Here is an 18,972-nt window from a genome sequence, read left to right on the forward strand (position 1 = left end):
AACTTTTACAAATTTGTTTTTAAAAATGATAAAGTCAGGGTGTGGGTAAGACCCTTTGGCCAAATAGGGGCTACCCTCTTTTGGCCGAATGGGTGGCTACCCCAAAAGAGAATAAAAGAAAATTCTTTCATGGCTCTGAGGATAGTTGGGTCACCTCTAAATGCGAGTGTTCTACCCTGCTAATTTTATAGGAATGTTTATTGAATTCCCAAATGAGAAAATAAGAAATGGGTGCCCTGCTAATTTTATAGGGAATGTTCATTGAATTCCCAAATGAGAAAAATAGAAATGGGTGATGTGTCTGGGACTATGTTGGTTCTTCTGTTAGGGCGGGTCTGAATTATGAATTACTGGATGATGAAATCTTTTTCTAAATTTTGTGAGAAAGAGTTAGTTGAGACAGTCAATTTAAGGAGAATTGATAAGGAGGGGATATTCAACCGTCCCTTCTCCTCCTTTTAATATTTAAAAAATTAATTTCAAAAGCAAAAATATACTTTTTGTTATTGTTTTTTTCTTTCTTTTTTGATTGAAATTAATTTTTTTAATATTAAAAGGAGGATTGGGGATGTTAACGTCCCCTCCCTATCAATTCTCCAATTTAAGACCTTGCGTTGTAGATTTTGCCGAAATGCTATTCTATTGTTCACTTGGAGTCTTTATGAATCCTTGCCATGCAGTTTTTGCTGAATGTTATTCTATTGCTCACTTTGAGTCTTTACGAATTGGGACCTAAGACAACTTCAAGATAATGCGGAGAATCAAAGAGAGTTCACTACGAAATCTGGGCAGAAGAAGCAAGTTGAGGTGAAGGAACTGAACACGAAATATGGAGGGGGATTTTCGATGAAGCAATAACCAAATAACAAATCACATAATCCATATTTTAAGACTAGGTTCGTATCCTTGATGCTTGTACTAGTCTTCCTGCTTCCATGGCTACCTTCATAAAAAGCCATCGACCTTAGATCCGAGAAGTTTGTGAATATATTATTCTTGAAGATTTTTGAAAAAGAAATCAAAGCTAACAGGCTGGAGTTGACGTTATGTCCGCGGCAGGGCGAAGAAGAAGAAGAAACGTGTGAGTGCCGAGTGGCGACCCTCGTGGCTGGCGCTAGTGCCTTTCGCGTGCATAATCCACGTACATAATGCTTCTTCGTGTTTAGCCGTTCTTTTAACTCCTTAGGACCCGTTAGCTTTAGAAAGAATCTATGCATGTAAAAGAAGCCAAGGTTCCTTTAAGATCAATGTGAGATGTGGAAGAAGGCATCTATGATCTATCTCACACTATGACACTATCTATGCTAATTGCTAAACTTGCGTTTCTTATCAAATGTTCTTTGATGATAATCTGATTTTGAAATAATAAAAATCCGACGCATAATAAACATTGGAATCGGTGGTACCTACCACTCCCAAAAGCCATTTTTACAATTGACCGGGCCTTGAGCCTTAGGCTTATTTTGTCGCGGGCCGGCATCACTCTAATAATTCTCTTCCTGCTGATTGTTTAAAAAAAAACCCTTATATCATCAAAGCTTCACATGTTTTCATAGAAGTAGGCCAGTTGATAATTGGGGCATGCTATGTGAGCAGCATAACTTCATGGACAACCAAACCTCCAACTTTCTATTGTTTCGGAAAATTGAAATCACCAACTATACTGTTGAGTGTTGGCATGAACTTCTTTTCTGGTTCCCAGGCGCGTTGACAGTTCTCCTTTGACTACGATCCACGTCATAGGATAGTGAAAATCCGATCCTCTACGAAAAGCATATGCCTCTGGGGAGCTAAGAAATGGGAACCACCAGCGGTGCCACGTAGGCACTAGACTCCCAAAAACACTCGATCATGCTTTTGCACTTGCCGGACCCTCGCTGAACCTAGACACGTTTCTTCGCCTTAGTTAACTTTCCCTCCTCTCTCGCTCGCTCGCGCGCGCGCGCCTACGGACTCGAGCTCGACGGGTTTCCCCCATCTTCAATGGCGCAGATCGCACTGACGGCGGCCTCGGCAACACTTGTCTCCTTCAAAGGTATGCACTCAGTACTTTCTCTCTTACAACAACATCTCATATATTCTCCGAGGTTGATTTTTATTGTACCTTTGATCGATCGGGGAATTTCAGGTGGTTCAAAACAGCGGGCTACGCTATTCTCCGATTCTCCGAGAGTATCGGCTGCCAATTTATCGTTATCTCCAAGTAGAGGGTTCGGATTTCTTGCCTCGGACGGAATAATAAGGGGAAACGAAGGCGTTGCCAAGGTATCAGACGGTCAAACTGCCCCGTTATCTTACACATGGCCGGATAATAATAAGGTTCGACTTTTATGCCAATTTCAATCTTTTTTTGCTCTTAAAGCTATCTTCTCTTCCCCAACGACTTCTTTACTTTTTATAATATCTGTTAAATTTACGCCACAACTCACATCTGTCATTAAAATGTGAATTATTGACCGTCAACATTTTTGTAAATATAGTGAATCAAAGCAAAGGAACTAGCGATACAGGAGTAATTTTAGAAATTTTTTGTGTGTTATTTTTATGTTCTTTTAAAAATGAAATGGCTATTAAAATTGGTATTTGATCAAAATTTAATTGTAATTAATTACAAATTTAATGATAATTTTAAAAATTAGAAAGAAAAAAATGACAGGAGGTGAATATTAAAATCTTAAATTGTTTGATAAACGAGGTGGGTTCTTTGGGTTTTGGGTTTTGGGCCCAAGCCCACTGCGTTCCACAAAATTTGGACTTTTTATTGTGAAACCAACGAATTCCACCTGGTGCCGCATTAACAAAACACGAGTTTTGCCTAAAATGCCAACAGACGGAACCTTTTACGCCGTCTTCTCTTGGGTTTGAGACCGTTAATTTAAAATAAAAGATTAAGATTAAATTATCTTCAAAATTAAAAAATTTAAAAAAGAAATTAACGTGTGGCCGACCACCACCTTAAGGGGAGGTACGGCAATACAATAGCCTCTTTGTTTTTTTCTCTTTTTTTTTTTTTTTCCTTTTATTATTGACGTGGCTTAATCTAAATTGTTCATTTTGAATGATTTGCCTAAAAAGAAATGATTCTTTACCTTAATCCTCTTCTCTTCTTGCTAATAAAAATACAATAAAATATGAAAACAACTCAATCCATTATTTGCTCGTGCGAATAGAGATCATGATTAATTCAAACAATAAATATCATTAATTAAAGCTCATTATAAAGACTTTCTTACATTTAGTAACGGAATTGGTAGGACTTATCAAAAAAAAAAAAAAAAAGTGACGGAATTGGTAGGAAATCAAGCTTTCTCGCATTTAGTGATTGAATTGGTAGGAGATCACAGATCGAAATTTAAGTAGTCATTTATGACTGTAGTAAACGTAACACTTAAAGGCGCAGCTTTCTAATTAAAGTTGCAAGCACTTTGGTTTAGAACGGCTAATTTCGGATTAATTATGTCAAAACTACCACCTGCCTACTTTGTGTTAACGAGTCTAGACGTCATCTAAAATTCTCAACTGAAATCTCCTGTTAAAAAACAAACGGACAAGATTGCTTCTAGGAAAAAAGAGAAGCAAGACTTTTTCTCCAATCTTTCAATCTTATCCATTCAATTTGTTTAACACGAGATGAGAATTGAAAAATTTATAGGACCTAGTCCATGAAGGACTGCTAGTTGATCCGGCCTAGGGCTGCTCCTTGGACTAATTTTTCAATATTTGTTTGAATAATACAAGTATCACATGGACCAGATCCACACAATCGCGTTGAAAAATTAGTGGCCCTACGCCTAACTCTTCTCTGAGTTTTAAGTTTCTGAGCACTTTTGACCATTCTCCGTCGATTACGCTCCAAGACATACAATACGTGTTTGCTTCCTTTTTTTCTTTTTATACCTCAAGTCAACCACAACGTGTCACGTAATGGGTGCAATTTCACAATTAAGGCTAATTAATTAATTTAAGAGTACATTTTTCACAATTTATTAAATTTTGACGTTTAGGTCAGGTAATTTACATAAACCCCCCCCCAACGAGAGAAAAGAAAAGAAAATAAATCCTCATGTATGGCATGCCCCAAATGGGGAAAAAAACTGGAATAGAAATTGAGACTGACGTGTTGATTGATGACGGTGTTTATATATATATATATATAAAATGTATTTTTGAATGGAAAATATGCCATTTATCGTAAAAGTTTGTTGTCCAGTCAAAATAGAGAAATTCTGACCATATTGGGAAGTTTTTCGTCGAGTCATTGAGTTTGGTTAATTTTGGGACTCTTGCCTTGATAAGTCTGACCGACTCTTAATCCATTCCAACCAACTTCTTCTTATGAAACTAGAAACGTGAATTACTCAAATCCTTACTTTTCTTATTTCTAATATTTTCCTTTGTATTGGGACATGTTGCACAACCGTATACCCTTACAAAAATTCTTCTTCAAATTGAGTGGGAATAATATATATATATATTTTTTTAAAATTTAGTCTATTAAAAAATTTTATATGCATTTTTAAAAATGAGATGTATTAGACTAATAGAACATGTATTTTCTAGATATATGTTAATTTAATAGACGAATTTTTTTTTTTTTTTTAAAAAAAAGAATAAAAATATGGACTAAAAAACAATTAAAAAAAAAAAAAAAGACTAGTGGCACTATAAAAGAAATAGTCGTAGAACAAAGTAGTAGCAATTAAGTACAATAAACAAAGGAAGTGCGAAAGAGAGACGAAACAAACCCCCCAGTACGCGTTTACCTCCTCCTCTGCTTTAACTCTCTCTCTCTCTCTCTCTCTCTCTCTCTCTCTCTCTGTTTCTCTTTCCTCTATTTGCAGCGGCACATTCGTCGTCGGTGGTCCTCAAAACTCGACCCCAAATCCTTAAATTTAAGACAGACCCATCTCTCTCTCTCTCTGTCTCTCTCTGCGAGAAAGAAATGAAATGAAACTCAAATTTTCATCAGATCCATGGAAGCGTTCTATATTAATCTGTCTATGCATCTGAATTCACCAATGCCCAGATCTCTTTAACGCGCCTGATTATTTTGAGATTTATCGATTTGGGTCTTTGTTTGGTTGTTGAGAAAATCTAATCTCGGAATCTCAGCCGTCGGATCGAGACCCACCTCCGGGAATGAAGGGCTCGAGCCGGTTTTTCACGATCGGCCTTGTGGCCTCCTGGTACTCCTCCAACATTGGGGTGCTCTTGCTCAACAAGTACCTGCTCAGCAACTACGGCTTCAAGTACCCGATCTTCCTCACCATGTGCCACATGACCGCTTGCTCACTGCTCAGCTACGTGGCCATCGCGTGGTTGAAGGTGGTTCCCATGCAGACCATTCGCTCTCGAGTCCAGTTCTTCAAGATCTCGGCGCTCAGTCTCGTTTTCTGTGTGTCGGTCGTGTTCGGCAACGTCTCGCTCCGCTTCTTGCCCGTCTCGTTCAACCAGGCTATTGGGGCTACGACGCCGTTTTTCACTGCGGTCTTTGCCTACCTTATGACCTTGAAAAGGGAGGCTTGGCTTACATATGTGACGCTCATTCCTGTTGTCACTGGGGTCATCATCGCAAGCGGGGTAAGATTTTTTCTTCTTCTTCTGTTTTGTGCCAATTGATCGATTTTATTTGGAATTTCTTTGAATTGTGGATATGATTTTTGGTTTTGCAATCGAATGGGAGCTAGTTTTATGTGCAATTGGGTCAGATTTATTGGGAGTTGCTGCAAATTGTGGAGATGGGTTATGAGCTATTTTTTCTATTTTGTGCCCAAGTGATCGATTTTATTGGGAATTACTTTGAATTTTGGATGTGGGTTTTGGTTTTGCAATTGAATGTGAGCTACTTTTCAATTGCAATTAGGTCACTTTTATTGGGAGTTGCTGCAAATTGTGGAGATGGGTGGGAGGGAAATGGCATAATATAGTTAAGTCCTGTTTGTTTGGCTGGAAGATTTTGGGGAAACTATATTTCAAGTCTTAAATTTTTCGCTCTACCCAGTTAATCCTAGTTTAACTATTAGGCTTGATGGGGTCAATATGTAAGATTGAAACTTTCTGGGGCTGCATGAAATTGGATAGCTTTCTTTAATTCCAGTTACTGGTCATCTAGTTTACATGTAGTCTTTGAGATTTGTGTGGTACAATCAATTTGACTTAACCTTACAAATATTTCCTATTTTTTTTGGTGGATTTATATTTGGTTCTTTGAATCATTATTGGATTTGGGTTAGAGACAGAGGCTTATTGCTTCTACCATTAATTTAATCTTTGATTTTGTCATTTGTAGACCCTTTTAACTGTTCCATTTATTCAAGTGATACCATTCGAATGAAATCTATGTTTTCTCATTTCATTGTATTTCTTTTCTTGTGGCCACAGGGTGAACCAAGTTTCCATCTGTTTGGGTTCATAATGTGCATTGCAGCTACGGCTGCAAGGGCGCTCAAATCAGTGGTACAAGGGCTTTTGCTCTCCTCTGAAGGGTAAGGAACTCTTATTTATTCATCTTATTGAAACTGAAGTTGATTCGCATAAGTTCTTTGTTCTGTATTTTAATGCTTTACAACTAGAAACTGGTACTGAGAGGCCTGTGATATTATTCAAGGGAGAAGCTGAATTCTATGAACCTCCTTCTATACATGGCTCCAATAGCTGTGGTCTTTCTGCTACCCGCAACGCTTATTATGGAGGAAAATGTGGTTGGCATCACCTTGGCTCTTGCTAGAGATGATGTCAAGATCATCTGGTATTTGTTATTCAATTCGTCGCTGGCATACTTTGTAAATCTGACCAATTTTTTGGTCACAAAACACACCAGTGCTCTCACTCTCCAGGTATGGCTCCTTGATCTAGACTATGTTCCATAACATGTTTAATGGTTGCTGTAAATTACTTGCTTGTGCGCTTGTCGTTGAGCTTTAAGATATCAATATTCTCTTTCCCTATATAACGCAGGACACTTCAGGAGGAATGATCTTGATAAAAAATGAAGTGTGGAATTATAGAAATCTAGATATTAATTAGAAAGGAGCAAAAAAAAAAGACTTTGTCTGCAATTTTTTATTGGGCCGTATAACCAGATAATACAGGTTTTTGTCAGTCAAAAATTGCAATAATTTCTCTCTATCAATTATTGGGCTCAGTCATGTTTCTCCGATTATGACATAGATGGAGCTTTAACAGTTCTTATCTAGAATTCTGTAAAAGAAACAATAAAAGGAAGTTGAGTGCCTGCCTTGCTTGCATATGTTTTCATGTTATGTCGGATGGGCTATAACTCTAATTGCACTTCTTCTGCCTACAAGTACAAGTAGATGGTGAGGATGTGGGTTCAAGACCCATTGAGCACACATCTGACTTACCAACCAAAAACATAATTTGCATGTTATCTTCAGAAAAATAATGTTAATGATACTTAACAGAGGAAGAATTAGGACAGTAAGATGTAAATGTAAACAGCCTTGAAATCTAGAATTGAGAATCCTGTTGCAGCCATAGAAAAGAGTACTTGGCTGAGCTCCTTAATCATAGATTCGTCTAGAGGTTCTTGGTGGGGGAAGTATTATAAGGTTCTGGAGGATTTTTATCTGTAGAACACAAAAAAATGTGCCAAAAATTGTTACTGGTTGGTTATAAAGGTAGTATGATTATTATGAGGGCTAATTCTATTCAATTTGGTCATTTCTCTATGTCTCAAGAAATCACTTGGGGCTTGTTATGTATATGTATATATATGAAATGCTTGCAAGTGGTTTGTAAATTTCGTCTGAGAAATAATTCCTTTCCCAATGACCAACTTTAGCTGCTCCATTTCCAATAATTACTTTGGCAAACCAAATGCATTATATGCTTGGAAATTGGAGGAAAATTTCCCAATATATGTTATATTCTCTACTTCTAGATCATCTCCTGTTGCTGCTTATGGTGGCAATGGAAGGAGTGAGCATTAGAAGATAAGCAGTTCTGTTTTATGTGGGTGCCCCTTCGTATCTTGTTGTATAGCTCTCTGTTGCATCTATCTTCTGATTTGGATATTTTTTACTAATAAATCTTACTTATGGTGAGCGGAGGGCTTGCTGATAAGAATTAAAGGTTGAGTAGTGTGTTTTTCCTTAAAAGAAAGAAAGCTATGTGTTAGCTGCTTTGTTCAGTTATAGTCAATCTTTCCTCCCTGTCTATTTGTGTTTCAAACTTTCTAAGGGTCAATGCTGCATGTATATTCATCTAAATATTTTTGGAAGTTAGAGCTTTGTAAAATAGAGTGCTTGTTGTTCCTTCAGGTACTAGGAAATGCAAAAGGAGCTGTGGCCGTGGTGGTTTCAATTTTAATTTTTAGAAATCCTGTCTCGGTTACTGGAATGCTTGGTTACTCGCTCACAGTCCTTGGAGTTATATTCTACAGTGAAGCCAAGAAACGAAGCAAATGAGATCATTCTGGAGAGCATTAAATATTTTGTTTTTCTAAAGGGTGGCAGCATCAACCCATGTGGAGGCAAGTTTGGAGCGCATGCCAGCAGTTGTGGCGTGGGTTTTGCCCTCTAAATTCTATTTTTTGCCCGGAAGCCTCACAGATTGGCTTCCACTTGTATCAGCAACTCAGGATTTTAGCCAACAAGTAGAAAAGTTCAATAAGTGACCGGATATGCCTCTATTATTCCCAGCTTGGGGTTTTGGAGGAATGTCTTTTTTTTATTATTATTATTTTTTATTCTTTCAGGAAAGGATTCTAGAATTGGTTCTCTACACAATCAGTCTGTTATTAACATTTCTTATATTGATTAATTAATGAAAAACACCCATAATCTTACCAATATGTGCTCTATACGTCTCGGCTTCTAAGGAATTAATTAAGGTCTTTTTCATGTAATCTCTCACAAAGGTATCATGTTTGCTGCAAAAGTATAATCATATATGAACAAACGACATGTTCTCAAGAAATGAGTATTTGCTTCTTCGTTTCTTAACTTTTTTCTTGCGAATGAGGGCCAATGGGAATGAAGATTTCTGTCATTAGGCAATCTAAATATTTGTGAAATTTAAACAGTCTAAGTTGTAATAATGAACCTGCTATAATTGTCTTTATTTGTAATAACATATAAAATCAACAATTCCAGAATCATTCCAAAAACATAGTAAACTCCCAAAAAGATGAAGAAAATAAGCTACCAATCAATCTTTAGCCGGATCCCTTAGCAATGCCATGATATTTTTCTGTGATACAAAGAACGCTGCTATACTTGACCACATAAGAAGCTTTTTCACAGTACCTAATCCACTTTACCCATTAGACTAACATTAGTGTAGCAAAATCTAGCAATTGAATTAGGTTCAGGCATTCAGCTTAAATTGAGGTGTCAACAGCCTTCAGCAGTAATCAACAATGGGCAACATCTAGAATTGGTTGAAATATAAGAATACTATCTAGGGATTATCTGTACAAAACCTAATTATCCCTAACATCTCAAGTCTTTAGGATCTTTCAACCCAAACAGAGGATAGCTGAATTAGAAACAAGCTAATTGATATTTGTTAGATGATAAGAGGCAATTACCACCAAATGAACTACTCATCATCCATAAGATCATCTTCAACCTTGGGTTCCTCCAGAGTCCTGCTTTCCACTTGAGGATCACTCTCCTCTTCAGGCTTGATCTCCAATTTAGGCTTGGTCTCTGCTTTAGGTTTGGCCTCCGCTTCAGGCTTGATGTCCGCCTGAGGCCTGGCTTCAACTTGAGTTTGATTCTCCTCTTCTTCTAACTTGGGAGCTAAGTAAAACCTTATGTGACCCATTTCCGCCACTTTGTACTCAACTACAACAGGCATATCCGAAGACAGGCTGATTGTCACTTGGTTTGCCAAAGGGGTTGCCTTTGTAAATGAGTTCATATACCTCAGAGCAAAGGTCAATGCGACTGGCTCCTCCATTTCTATAATGGTAGCTTCTTCTGGCTGCATATACCAACAACATGACCGTGTTAAGGACCCGTAAGTAACTCCTCTGACAGTTTCATCATCCTGGAGAAAACAGAAGCACATACATCTAGAGCACTATATTGCTATAGGTAAATGACCATTGTCTGAATTTCCACTCCCCAATGGTTCAGAGAGAGAAAATTTGAGTGCGTGTTCAATACAAAACATTCAAGACTTGAGGAAAATAACTAGCCTTGTCCACACTAGTATTCTGCCTGCAAACAATATGGGCAGTCCCAATATCACCTCTGGTGGAGAACTTCACCCCTTCCTTTGTCACAGATATCACAACTGCAAAAACCACCATTAACCCCAGAACGAGCTGTATGAATTTCTGATGCATCTATACTCTGTAAGAGAAACTATTTCTTAAAAACAATGAACATAGTGAGAAAGCAGAATACCAGTATCACCAATGGAACTAAGGTCCTTGCAAATCCTTGCAAACTCAGCCGACGACATCCTAACAATGGCTTGGAACTCTGCTTCTGGGATGCCAAGATGCTCACTGTCTATGTCCATCAGCTTCATCTCAAAGTCCGCAATCTTATCTTGAGCTTTAAGCCAAGGATAAGGAGCAAACAATCAACAAAACCCTATCAGGATCTTAAGAAATAGAAAGCATACCACATTTAGTGAAGAAATTGCCACTTGCAAGTAACAAAGTCACCCAACCTTCTATCTCTTCCATCGGATGAATATTAACTTTTATATTAAGCAAAAGGACAAACTACCCCCACGTTCACTCTTTGAAGCAACAAGAGCTAACCAAAGTAAATACTTAGGATGCGAGGTCAATTTACACCATTTTAAGTGTTTTCTCCTTTCATTCGTCCCAAGAACCAACAGATCCCAAGATAAAGTTGAAAATCTATAAAGAGCAATAAAATTCAATGAAAATTTAACAATTTGTAAAATTATATTTTAAAAAGAGTAACAAATTCACATTGGCTTTCCAAGAAATTTTGGAAAATAAAAGGAAACCGAAATCTTGAACCTAAGATATCTATTGACAAAGACCCATTAAGAGAAAAGCCTCCACTAAGTTCATCCAAATCCAACTATTTGGTTCATGCTAAGATTTCATATATATTCACCATGATGCAGGAAAAGGTCATTTACAATTCCTTTTCTCCACTCTCTCGGAAACCAACCAGGAGCCATTAAAAGAAACTTCATTTTCTTCTGTTCCCGTATGTTTTACCAACCAAAGGGTCTAATTAGCCTAACACAACCATTTGCCTCGGTTCATTAAGAACTTTGTTAGGGATAAAATCAACTCCGAAGACACGTAGATTCTATGACAGTCAGAGGTTCAAACCACAGATCCGACCCGCGGGTCAACTCGGTTTTGTCACCTTGGACATTTACCATAACCTTGTATAAAAAGATTATCTCGGTAAGATAACACCTCGGACCTACCAAACTCTGCACAGTGCGGAATAGTCCGAGATCTCCTAGTTTGGGCAGAGTGAACATGTCTAAGATATTCTCATAGCCGAGAGTTGGTCAGTGTACGGAATAATTGCCTCGGGGTTATTTTCTCAGGTGTAACAAGTGTTTGAGAGTCCTTAGAATTCTACATCCAAGATTCACGGACACTATTCCTATCAGCGATTGAATCAGAATAGTGATAAGACTCCAATCCCAGGATCTCCAAGATTGACCCTTATCCCAACACCAATGGGATAAGATCGCTAATAAGGTGGAATTAAGATCGAGAAGGGGAGAGTGTTTTCCAATCTGGACTCTACTGCCTTATTCAAATTCCCTGAAGATAAGGCTCAGACTCAAGCAAACTAGGACTTAGACTCCTAGTCCAATTGTCCTTCAAGAACTTCAGTAGGTCTGTGACTGCAAGCCTATAAATAAGACTACGACACCATGTATTAACACATCTTTTTTAAGGTCTGAGATTACAAAAATTTTCCAGAAAATTTAAACTGACTTAGGCGTCGGAGTGGGCGTAGTCGGCACCCCCGACTAGTTGTTTGTTATTTTGTAGATTACAAGGTGAACGAATTCCAAGGAAGGCGACACGTCACTATACCGGAAACATTACCAACAAACTTTCACATCATAAAAGACTAATGCATATAAGACATTCGAGATTTCACCTTCGGAACAAAACTAATTTCCATTTTCCTTCCCTACATTTTCTCAACAAGCAAATATACGCCCAATAGAACCACTTTCAACATTAAAATACCAGACAGAGAGGAAATATTTTCACTTACATTCACCAAAGACAAGATCATGACATGACAAATGGCGGTAGTTAAGTAGAATGTTCATATAAAGAAAATCCAAAACCATAAAAACGCATTTAACATTCAAGATTTCACCTTCTTCTGGCAAGAACAGAACTAATTCGCACATTTTCCTTCCCTTTCTCACATTTTCTCGGCAACCAAACAGAATGCCAAACAAAACAAAATCTAAAAAGAAGGAAAGAGAGTGGAGTTGTACTAGGGCTTTCGAACATGAAGGTAATGCTGTCGCCGCCGTCATCGGCCTTGATAGTGACGACGTCTTTGTCGCCGGCGCATTTGAGCATCTTGGCCATGTTGTTGAGGTTCATGCCCATGGAGAGGTTGCGGTCGCAGCGGTAGTGCTCGAAGCCCTCAGATCGGAGGAGGAGGGCCACCAGGGCCACGTGGCTCGAATCCATGGCCTGGAGCGAGAACCCCGCCGCCGAGCAGTCGAAGTTGGCGTCGTTGACCAGGTCCTTGGTCGCTTCCAGAACCTTCTTCAAGAGGCTGCCTTGGACCAACCTTAGCTCTAGCATTTTTCTCTTGAGATTCTGAGAATCTGAATCTTTCAGAGAAATTAGGCTTTTTGGTTTTCTGAGAGAGAGAGAGAGAGAGGGAGAGACCGTTGTTCTCGTTTTTGCTCTCTTTGGCGGGAAACGGAACCGTTCCCGCCAGAATCTAGATGAAACGACGACGCTTTGGGCTCTTTCTCTCTCTCTCAACTGCTCCTTCGAAAGAGCTTAAATTTAAAAGAGAAGAGTAATCATTCATTACACTTTTTTATATAATTTTTTACCAACTTGCATATGTGGTAAGGTGGTCATTTACCTTATTTTATTTTTAAAATTCAAAAAGTAGTAGGGGATCACCTTGCCACATAGGCAAGGTGGTGAAAAGTTGTATAAAAATTTAGTTATAAATTATTACTCTAAAGAGTAATGCTAAGGGTACTTAAAACTTTACCACGAGAACCTTACAAACTGACATGAAATCTAATGGGGCATTTGATTCTTCATGGTAAATGCTTATTTTTTAAAGTGAGGCTATCATAGATATTGATACAATATAAAAGATAAAATCAGATTAATCACACACATAAGTCATGATTATGAATTAATATCCTCTCAAATTATTTATCCAAATTTAATAGAATCTTGATCCAAATAATTATGCCAATTATAAGATTGTTATTAGCCCAGCAACTCCACTACAGCTTTACATCATTGATTTGATTAACCTTCTATTTTGCTTTTATATTTTTCATCAGGCCATATTGGTTTCATATTTGATTGGGTAAGGAAAATATTGATTTTCCAAATTTTGTTATGGAATATATTTTCTTACAAACAAACAAAATTTAATGATAAATTTTCTTTTTGTTTAAGACTCCATTTCTAAACTTTTCAGGGAAAATTTTCAAGAAATCTTAAAGACTATGCTTTTTACACTGACTAAGATAACGTATTTTAAGTAGTTTCTTATGTCAGTCACTTAATACGGACAAAAATCATCTTCATTTCATTTGAAATGAATACTATCCATTTCATAAATAGGATTTAAAGTTTGTGTATTTAACAGTATACACGATGCTATATTATCTATTTTTATTTTTATTTTTTAAAATGTCAACATTGACACCATGTACATTATTTGATGCACCAGCTTTAAATCCTGACCATAAAATAAAAATGATCTTCCTTCACTTAAAACACGTTATATTAATCAATATGAAAATGGGCATGAATTGTAACATTACTCAATCCCAAACAAAGCAAGATTAGAGAAAATCATATTTAACTGACAAATTTCAGGGTACAGAGATAAGCAGCAAGAATGGACAGCGTAAATGAACTTTTCTCACTCCATATCTTTGTTACAAGCCAAAATAAAAAGCACATGATGTTCTGCAAATGACATCCTGCAAGTCGTTTTACCATATATCAAGCAAACACAACAGTAAGCCCAAAACTGATGAGCTAAAGAGAGCAGAGAAGAACCAAGTTTTGCCAGTTCTCCACTATTGGGATTAGGGATCAGAAGAAACACACTTGGAAACCAAAAAAAAAAAAATCACCCATGTAATCAAACCATAATTAAGGATAGGAAAGGAGTTTAAGCCTCAGGAACAGAGGCTGCTGCGCGTTTCATTGATGCAGACTTGATAAGATGGTTGTAGCTCCCTTTCTCCTTGAAAAGCTGGGCGAAATGGTGTTTGCAATACAAAATGCCCTCGAGGGCTGCATAATTGGATGGGGTTATAGGACAACCACCATGAGAGCACTTGAAACATGACTTATGATAGGCCTGGCTCTCCACTGTCACCTACAAATTTTTGTCCAAAACAAACCCATGTTGTATTATCAGACGTGTCAAATATGATCTGATCTAATCCAGATCAAGAATATTTTTAATAAGAAGCATCAGATTACCCCAATCGTGATTTAAACCAATTGCATTACATTATATGAATCTACCTGCATAACTTTATGCATGTACAGCCAAAATGTATTTGCTCGGCACACGCTATGCAGAACTGACAGAAAATGTTGGGATACTTCAAGGTTTATTGATAAAAACATTCCAAGAATATTTCCTCCTTTTAAATTTTATTTTGCTATTATTGCCTCCTTTATTTATTGGAAAGTTATGCACGCACTCGATTGGACTTGAGCCCATGACCTCACCCTCCATCTTGATACAAAGGAAATACCTCATTGGTACTATTATTGGCTTTTAAAATTAGCAACTTAGGGACAGGCTTCAATCATTGCCAAAGGAAAACTTGACTGAGCCAAGCTTGTCTCCAAATTAACCATTCGCCTATCTTAGTCTCAGACTTAGCCCAGCTTTGGTCCTATATGGCTTTAATCTGTTCTGTTTGTTCTCCGCTCGATAACTGACAATCAAAATCCCCAAGCACCAACACAATTGTCTTTTCTCAGTTCACTTAGCTTAACAACTTTGATATAAAAGCTTACAGAAACTACCCAATCAACATTAGAACCAACAAATTCACATTCATACATTTGCGCATTGGAGATTCACTACAAACATTAATCCTACTATAGCACATATAACATGGCAACAAAGAAACAAGCATGCTATACCCATCTGCTATATCCGTGATACATATGCAATCACTCATCTTCAAAATTAATCTCTATGCATAACTATTGCGGATGAACTCATTATCACCAACATCGTGTGAGATCCACATACTCCCATACATAAGATTATGATTAAAAATAGATGTGCATAGTTCATGCACTTATCTATTAGAAATAACACTAAAACGTGCATCTCAAACCCATAACTACCAGGGTTGGAAGAGGAAAAGAGGAAAAAATATAAGGTGGAAAAAGGACAGCAGAGAGTCTGCAACTGGATAAAATTTCAATGCATACTTCGATGCAGAATATCGCAACAAATTGATTTCTGGGGATCTTAGAATTTTACCTTTTCCAGTGGATAAGCAGTTTTACCACAAGTAGCACATTTTTCTTGCGTCCCAGAAAACATGCTGGCAGCTTTGCTAGGTGACCTAGTCTGAAACCAACTCAAGCTTTTGAGAATCAGTGACAACACCAAGTAACACATTAGACTCCTTACGATAAATTTCTCAACTCATAATCAAATTTTGAATACATGCAATGCAGTAGAGAAAATTTACCAGCTCGGGGGTTAACTTCTCAGCCGACTTTGCAGCTGTTGAAAATGAAATTCATGGCAAATTAAATAGGTAGAAAAGAAACTGCAAACAGAAATCAAATATAGAACTTATCCAGCGAATGAAAAGACATACGTGACTGAAAATTTTTGTTGAAACTACCCGTCTCCTTGAAGAGCTGCTCAAAGTGAGGTTTACAGTACAGAACACCTTCCATTGAGGAATAGTTGCTAAGCTGAAAACATAAAAGATACACACATCAATAACCTGCATAGAATTTCAATCCACAAACAGAGAAGCTGTTGATATTTACTAAACCTAATCTGGGTTGATGCAAATAATTCTTGCTATGTCACATTATGAACCCATATAATAGCTATATGAATAGGATAAATAATTCTCTCAAAGTTGATTCATACTTGGCAGTTGATTTAACATCGATTCATACTGGCAGTTGATTTAACATTCTATTATTCTAAATACTAATATTTGCACATTGTACATGCAGTAAACCCAAATAATTTCAGCGAAAAGATAACAAAAAAGCGACGAATATAGTGGATTCGTCTTACTTCCTACCTAGTTCTGAAAACGAAGCTAATTACGACACTATTATATTAACCAAAAAAAGAACAAAAAAATGTGCCGGCAAAGATGATAGATGTACCTTTAGCGTCCCTTTGCAATGCGAGCACTTGAAGCAATACTTGTGGTAAACAACCCCATCAGCAGAGAGCTGCTCTACCGGATATACTGTCTTCTCACAAACCTTGCATTTTTGTTGGGTGCCAGTGAAAGACATAGCTATTGCTTCGGATCTGACTCTTCTCTAAGTACTAATACTACACCAAATCCAATGCGATAGATCGGTTTTCTAAAATAACTTCCTGCTCAGATTTGCCTTTTCAACAACAACCTTTTCTCCTCCAAGAACTTAAACAAAGAAAAAGGATCGAGAATGCACGCAGACTGTGTCAAATCAAGGAAAATAACTCTCATTCATTCTGTTTGGTTTTTGAGAAAACGAAGGAAACGAAAACAAACAAACAAACAAACAAAAAACAACCCAAATTTTTGAAACTTTAATTGATTTATTCACATGGGTTTTTTTTTTTCCTTCAGAAAACTGAAATCCCAACTAAGCCGTATACGTATATTGGAGTCGGATCAAGTAAATTGTTTACACCCATTATGTGAAAAAACAGACTCAAAATAAAGTTTCTTTCCATTTTCCTCGGGTTTCTCATAGACCCATCAGACAACTCATAGAAACACATAATCTAAAAGGCAACCCCGAGAAAATTGATCAAATGTGAACATATACTCAAGCACAAAGAGATTGAACGAGATCTGGTTCCTTAGCTGATTAAACGCACCTAAAAATTCGAATGGTCAATCAAAGATGTTTACCTCGAGAAAGAGAGAAATGGTGGATCTGAAAGCTTCGCTGGGTTCCACTCGATCTCTCAGAACCTACTTGTGGCTGAAATGGATTGAATGCGAAGGGTCAGAGACTCAGAGTGGTTTTACGCAGCGAAATGAAAAGTATAGATAAAGTAGTACAACCCGCAGAGAGAGAGAGAGAGAGAGAGAGAGAGATTGTTACAATTAAAAAGACGCAAAATAATCTTTGCTGGAAACACTTTGGCACCACTTTGTCTCGTTCAACGACTCAAATACGCGGCTTTCTATCTGGGGGACTTTGTTGAGGGCGAAGACACGCTGACCTCTTTCTGCCTCTGTGGGGGCAGCGTCGCAGCGACAACTTTTCTTTTGTTTGAACTTTTACCTCGTAGAACATCGTTAATGCGGTTCGAATACTAACCCACTTCCCCTCCCCTCCCCTCTCCTTCAATCATTCTTTTCTGTTTGTGTCATTACGGCTGATAGACTACTGATTGGTTGGATTCTCAACATTTTACTTTATTCCCATTTTACCCCCAATATTTCAGTTTATTCCCTTGTTTTCGTTCTTCACATTATTAAAATGTTGAGGGTAAAATAGGAATAAGATAAAATGTTGACTTCTTGAAAAAGCAACATTTATTTCTATTCCTATTTTACCCCAACCTTTCAGTTTTTTTCTTCTTTTTTTTTCCCTTTTTTATATTCAAAGACAGGGGTAAAATGGGAATATAAAATAAATGTTAAATTTTTTTGCAGACTTCTCACTTTTCGGAACTGACACAAACAGAAAAGAATGATTAAAGGAGAGGGGAGGGGAGGGGAAGTGGGTTAGTAAACAGGGCCAAAGTTTTTACTCCTTTTTTTTTTTTTTTTTTTTTAATATTTCAATTCATGCTATGATTGATTGAATGTTACATTGAAACGGTTATTTTTTTAATAATATGAACGACTATTATTAGAAATGGAAGAATGCTAAAATATATATAATGATAATTCATATTCTTTTCTTTTGCGACCACTCCCGGCGATACCTCCTGCTGGCCACCCATGGGACAGGGATGAAGTTTTATTTTAATATTTCTCTAATTTTTTAGAGGAATGATTATTCTCAGAGTAACAATGCACAATCAAATAACGAAATAGTTATTCTATTCTTGAGTCCGTTCTTGTCTATCAACATATGTTAGTGTAATAGATATGCCGGTGGTAATTTTGTGTCATTCTATACATTGAATTAATTAAGCATATTATGTGCTTTTTTACCTTTAAAATTTATCCATGTTTCATACAACATGTTCATTTGGCCTAATGAATTGGTGAGGATCAATAATTGTTGCCCTTAGTGGCATTTTCCTTTGAGCAACAATAATGGAATGGAAATAAGTAGTATTCTCTTGTTTGGGAGAATCTTTAAAGGAAATGAGATAATGAAAATATGGTATTTTCCCCAATTAAGTAAAATTTAAGTTTCATTATGTCGAAAATCGATCTTATGGTATATACACTTATGACCTCGTACCTCCTTTATCCGGTAATAATTTTTCTGGAATAACGACCTTTACTACAATAATGCTGGACGTAAAGGTGAAAATAGTATGTGCTTTTATGAGTATTTTCTGTTTTGAGTTATTTGTTAATGTTTTTTATTTAATAACATAAAACAAAGGACAA

General features: G+C 37.1%; 3 protein-coding genes across 9 annotated transcripts; 1 reads left to right on the top strand and 2 right to left on the bottom strand.

Annotated features, from left to right (window-relative positions):
* The first annotated feature begins 1,714 nt into the window (after positions 1-1,714).
* LOC133862743 (probable sugar phosphate/phosphate translocator At3g11320) lies at positions 1,715-8,815 on the top strand. 2 transcript variants are annotated; one of them, XM_062298595.1, is made up of 6 exons: positions 1,724-2,035; positions 2,129-2,319; positions 5,113-5,580; positions 6,382-6,485; positions 6,608-6,836; positions 8,283-8,815. In XM_062298595.1, the coding sequence occupies exons 1-6, from the start codon at positions 1,984-1,986 to the stop codon at positions 8,427-8,429; spliced, it is 1,191 nt and encodes a 396-aa protein (XP_062154579.1). In that variant the 5' UTR covers positions 1,724-1,983; the 3' UTR covers positions 8,430-8,815. The 2 variants fall into 2 exon arrangements, with proteins under 2 accessions (XP_062154578.1, XP_062154579.1); XM_062298594.1 differs by having other exon boundaries at positions 1,715-2,319.
* A 336-nt stretch (positions 8,816-9,151) lies between these two features.
* LOC133862744 (proliferating cell nuclear antigen-like) lies at positions 9,152-12,956 on the bottom strand. Its single transcript, XM_062298597.1, has 4 exons — positions 12,445-12,956; positions 10,380-10,532; positions 10,169-10,266; positions 9,152-9,951 (listed from the first exon to the last, which is right to left on the bottom strand). The coding sequence occupies exons 1-4, from the start codon at positions 12,761-12,763 to the stop codon at positions 9,565-9,567; spliced, it is 957 nt and encodes a 318-aa protein (XP_062154581.1). The 5' UTR covers positions 12,764-12,956; the 3' UTR covers positions 9,152-9,564.
* Positions 12,957-14,061: 1,105 nt separating this feature from the next.
* On the bottom strand, positions 14,062-17,654 carry LOC133862745 (LIM domain-containing protein WLIM2b). Of its 6 annotated transcripts, none has more exons than XM_062298603.1 (7): positions 17,501-17,654; positions 17,305-17,377; positions 16,562-16,736; positions 16,030-16,129; positions 15,898-15,932; positions 15,684-15,773; positions 14,062-14,549 (listed from the first exon to the last, which is right to left on the bottom strand). In XM_062298603.1, exons 3-7 carry the CDS (start codon positions 16,694-16,696, stop codon positions 14,340-14,342), a joined length of 570 nt encoding a protein of 189 aa, XP_062154587.1. In that variant the 5' UTR covers positions 16,697-16,736; positions 17,305-17,377; positions 17,501-17,654; the 3' UTR covers positions 14,062-14,339. The 6 variants fall into 6 exon arrangements, with proteins under 6 accessions (XP_062154587.1, XP_062154583.1, XP_062154585.1 ...); XM_062298599.1 differs by having other exon boundaries at positions 16,562-16,827; XM_062298601.1 differs by having other exon boundaries at positions 16,562-16,863.
* Positions 17,655-18,972: the final 1,318 nt, after the last annotated feature.

This window comes from Alnus glutinosa, chromosome 3 (assembly GCF_958979055.1).
Source record: "Alnus glutinosa chromosome 3, dhAlnGlut1.1, whole genome shotgun sequence".
Lineage (NCBI taxonomy): Eukaryota > Viridiplantae > Streptophyta > Magnoliopsida > Fagales > Betulaceae > Alnus > Alnus glutinosa.

Coding starts and splice junctions, on each gene's coding strand:
- LOC133862743 (XM_062298594.1), top strand. CDS start 1,984: ATGGCGCAGATCGCACTGACGGCGGCCTCGGCAACACTTGTCTCCTTC. Junction 5,581..6,381: donor GGGTCATCATCGCAAGCGGG/GTAAGATTTTTT, acceptor TTGTGGCCACAG/GGTGAACCAAGTTTCCATCT. Junction 6,837..8,282: donor CCAGTGCTCTCACTCTCCAG/GTATGGCTCCTT, acceptor TTGTTCCTTCAG/GTACTAGGAAATGCAAAAGG.
- LOC133862744 (XM_062298597.1), bottom strand. CDS start 12,763: ATGCTAGAGCTAAGGTTGGTCCAAGGCAGCCTCTTGAAGAAGGTTCTG. Junction 10,533..12,444: donor CTTCATGTTCGAAAGCCCTA/GTACAACTCCAC, acceptor CTTGGCTTAAAG/CTCAAGATAAGATTGCGGAC. Junction 9,952..10,168: donor AGAATACTAGTGTGGACAAG/GCTAGTTATTTT, acceptor TGGTATATGCAG/CCAGAAGAAGCTACCATTAT.
- LOC133862745 (XM_062298603.1), bottom strand. CDS start 16,696: ATGTCTTTCACTGGCACCCAACAAAAATGCAAGGTTTGTGAGAAGACA. Junction 15,774..15,897: donor AGAAGTTAACCCCCGAGCTG/GTAAATTTTCTC, acceptor AGTTGGTTTCAG/ACTAGGTCACCTAGCAAAGC. Junction 14,550..15,683: donor CTGCTTATCCACTGGAAAAG/GTAAAATTCTAA, acceptor AAAAATTTGTAG/GTGACAGTGGAGAGCCAGGC.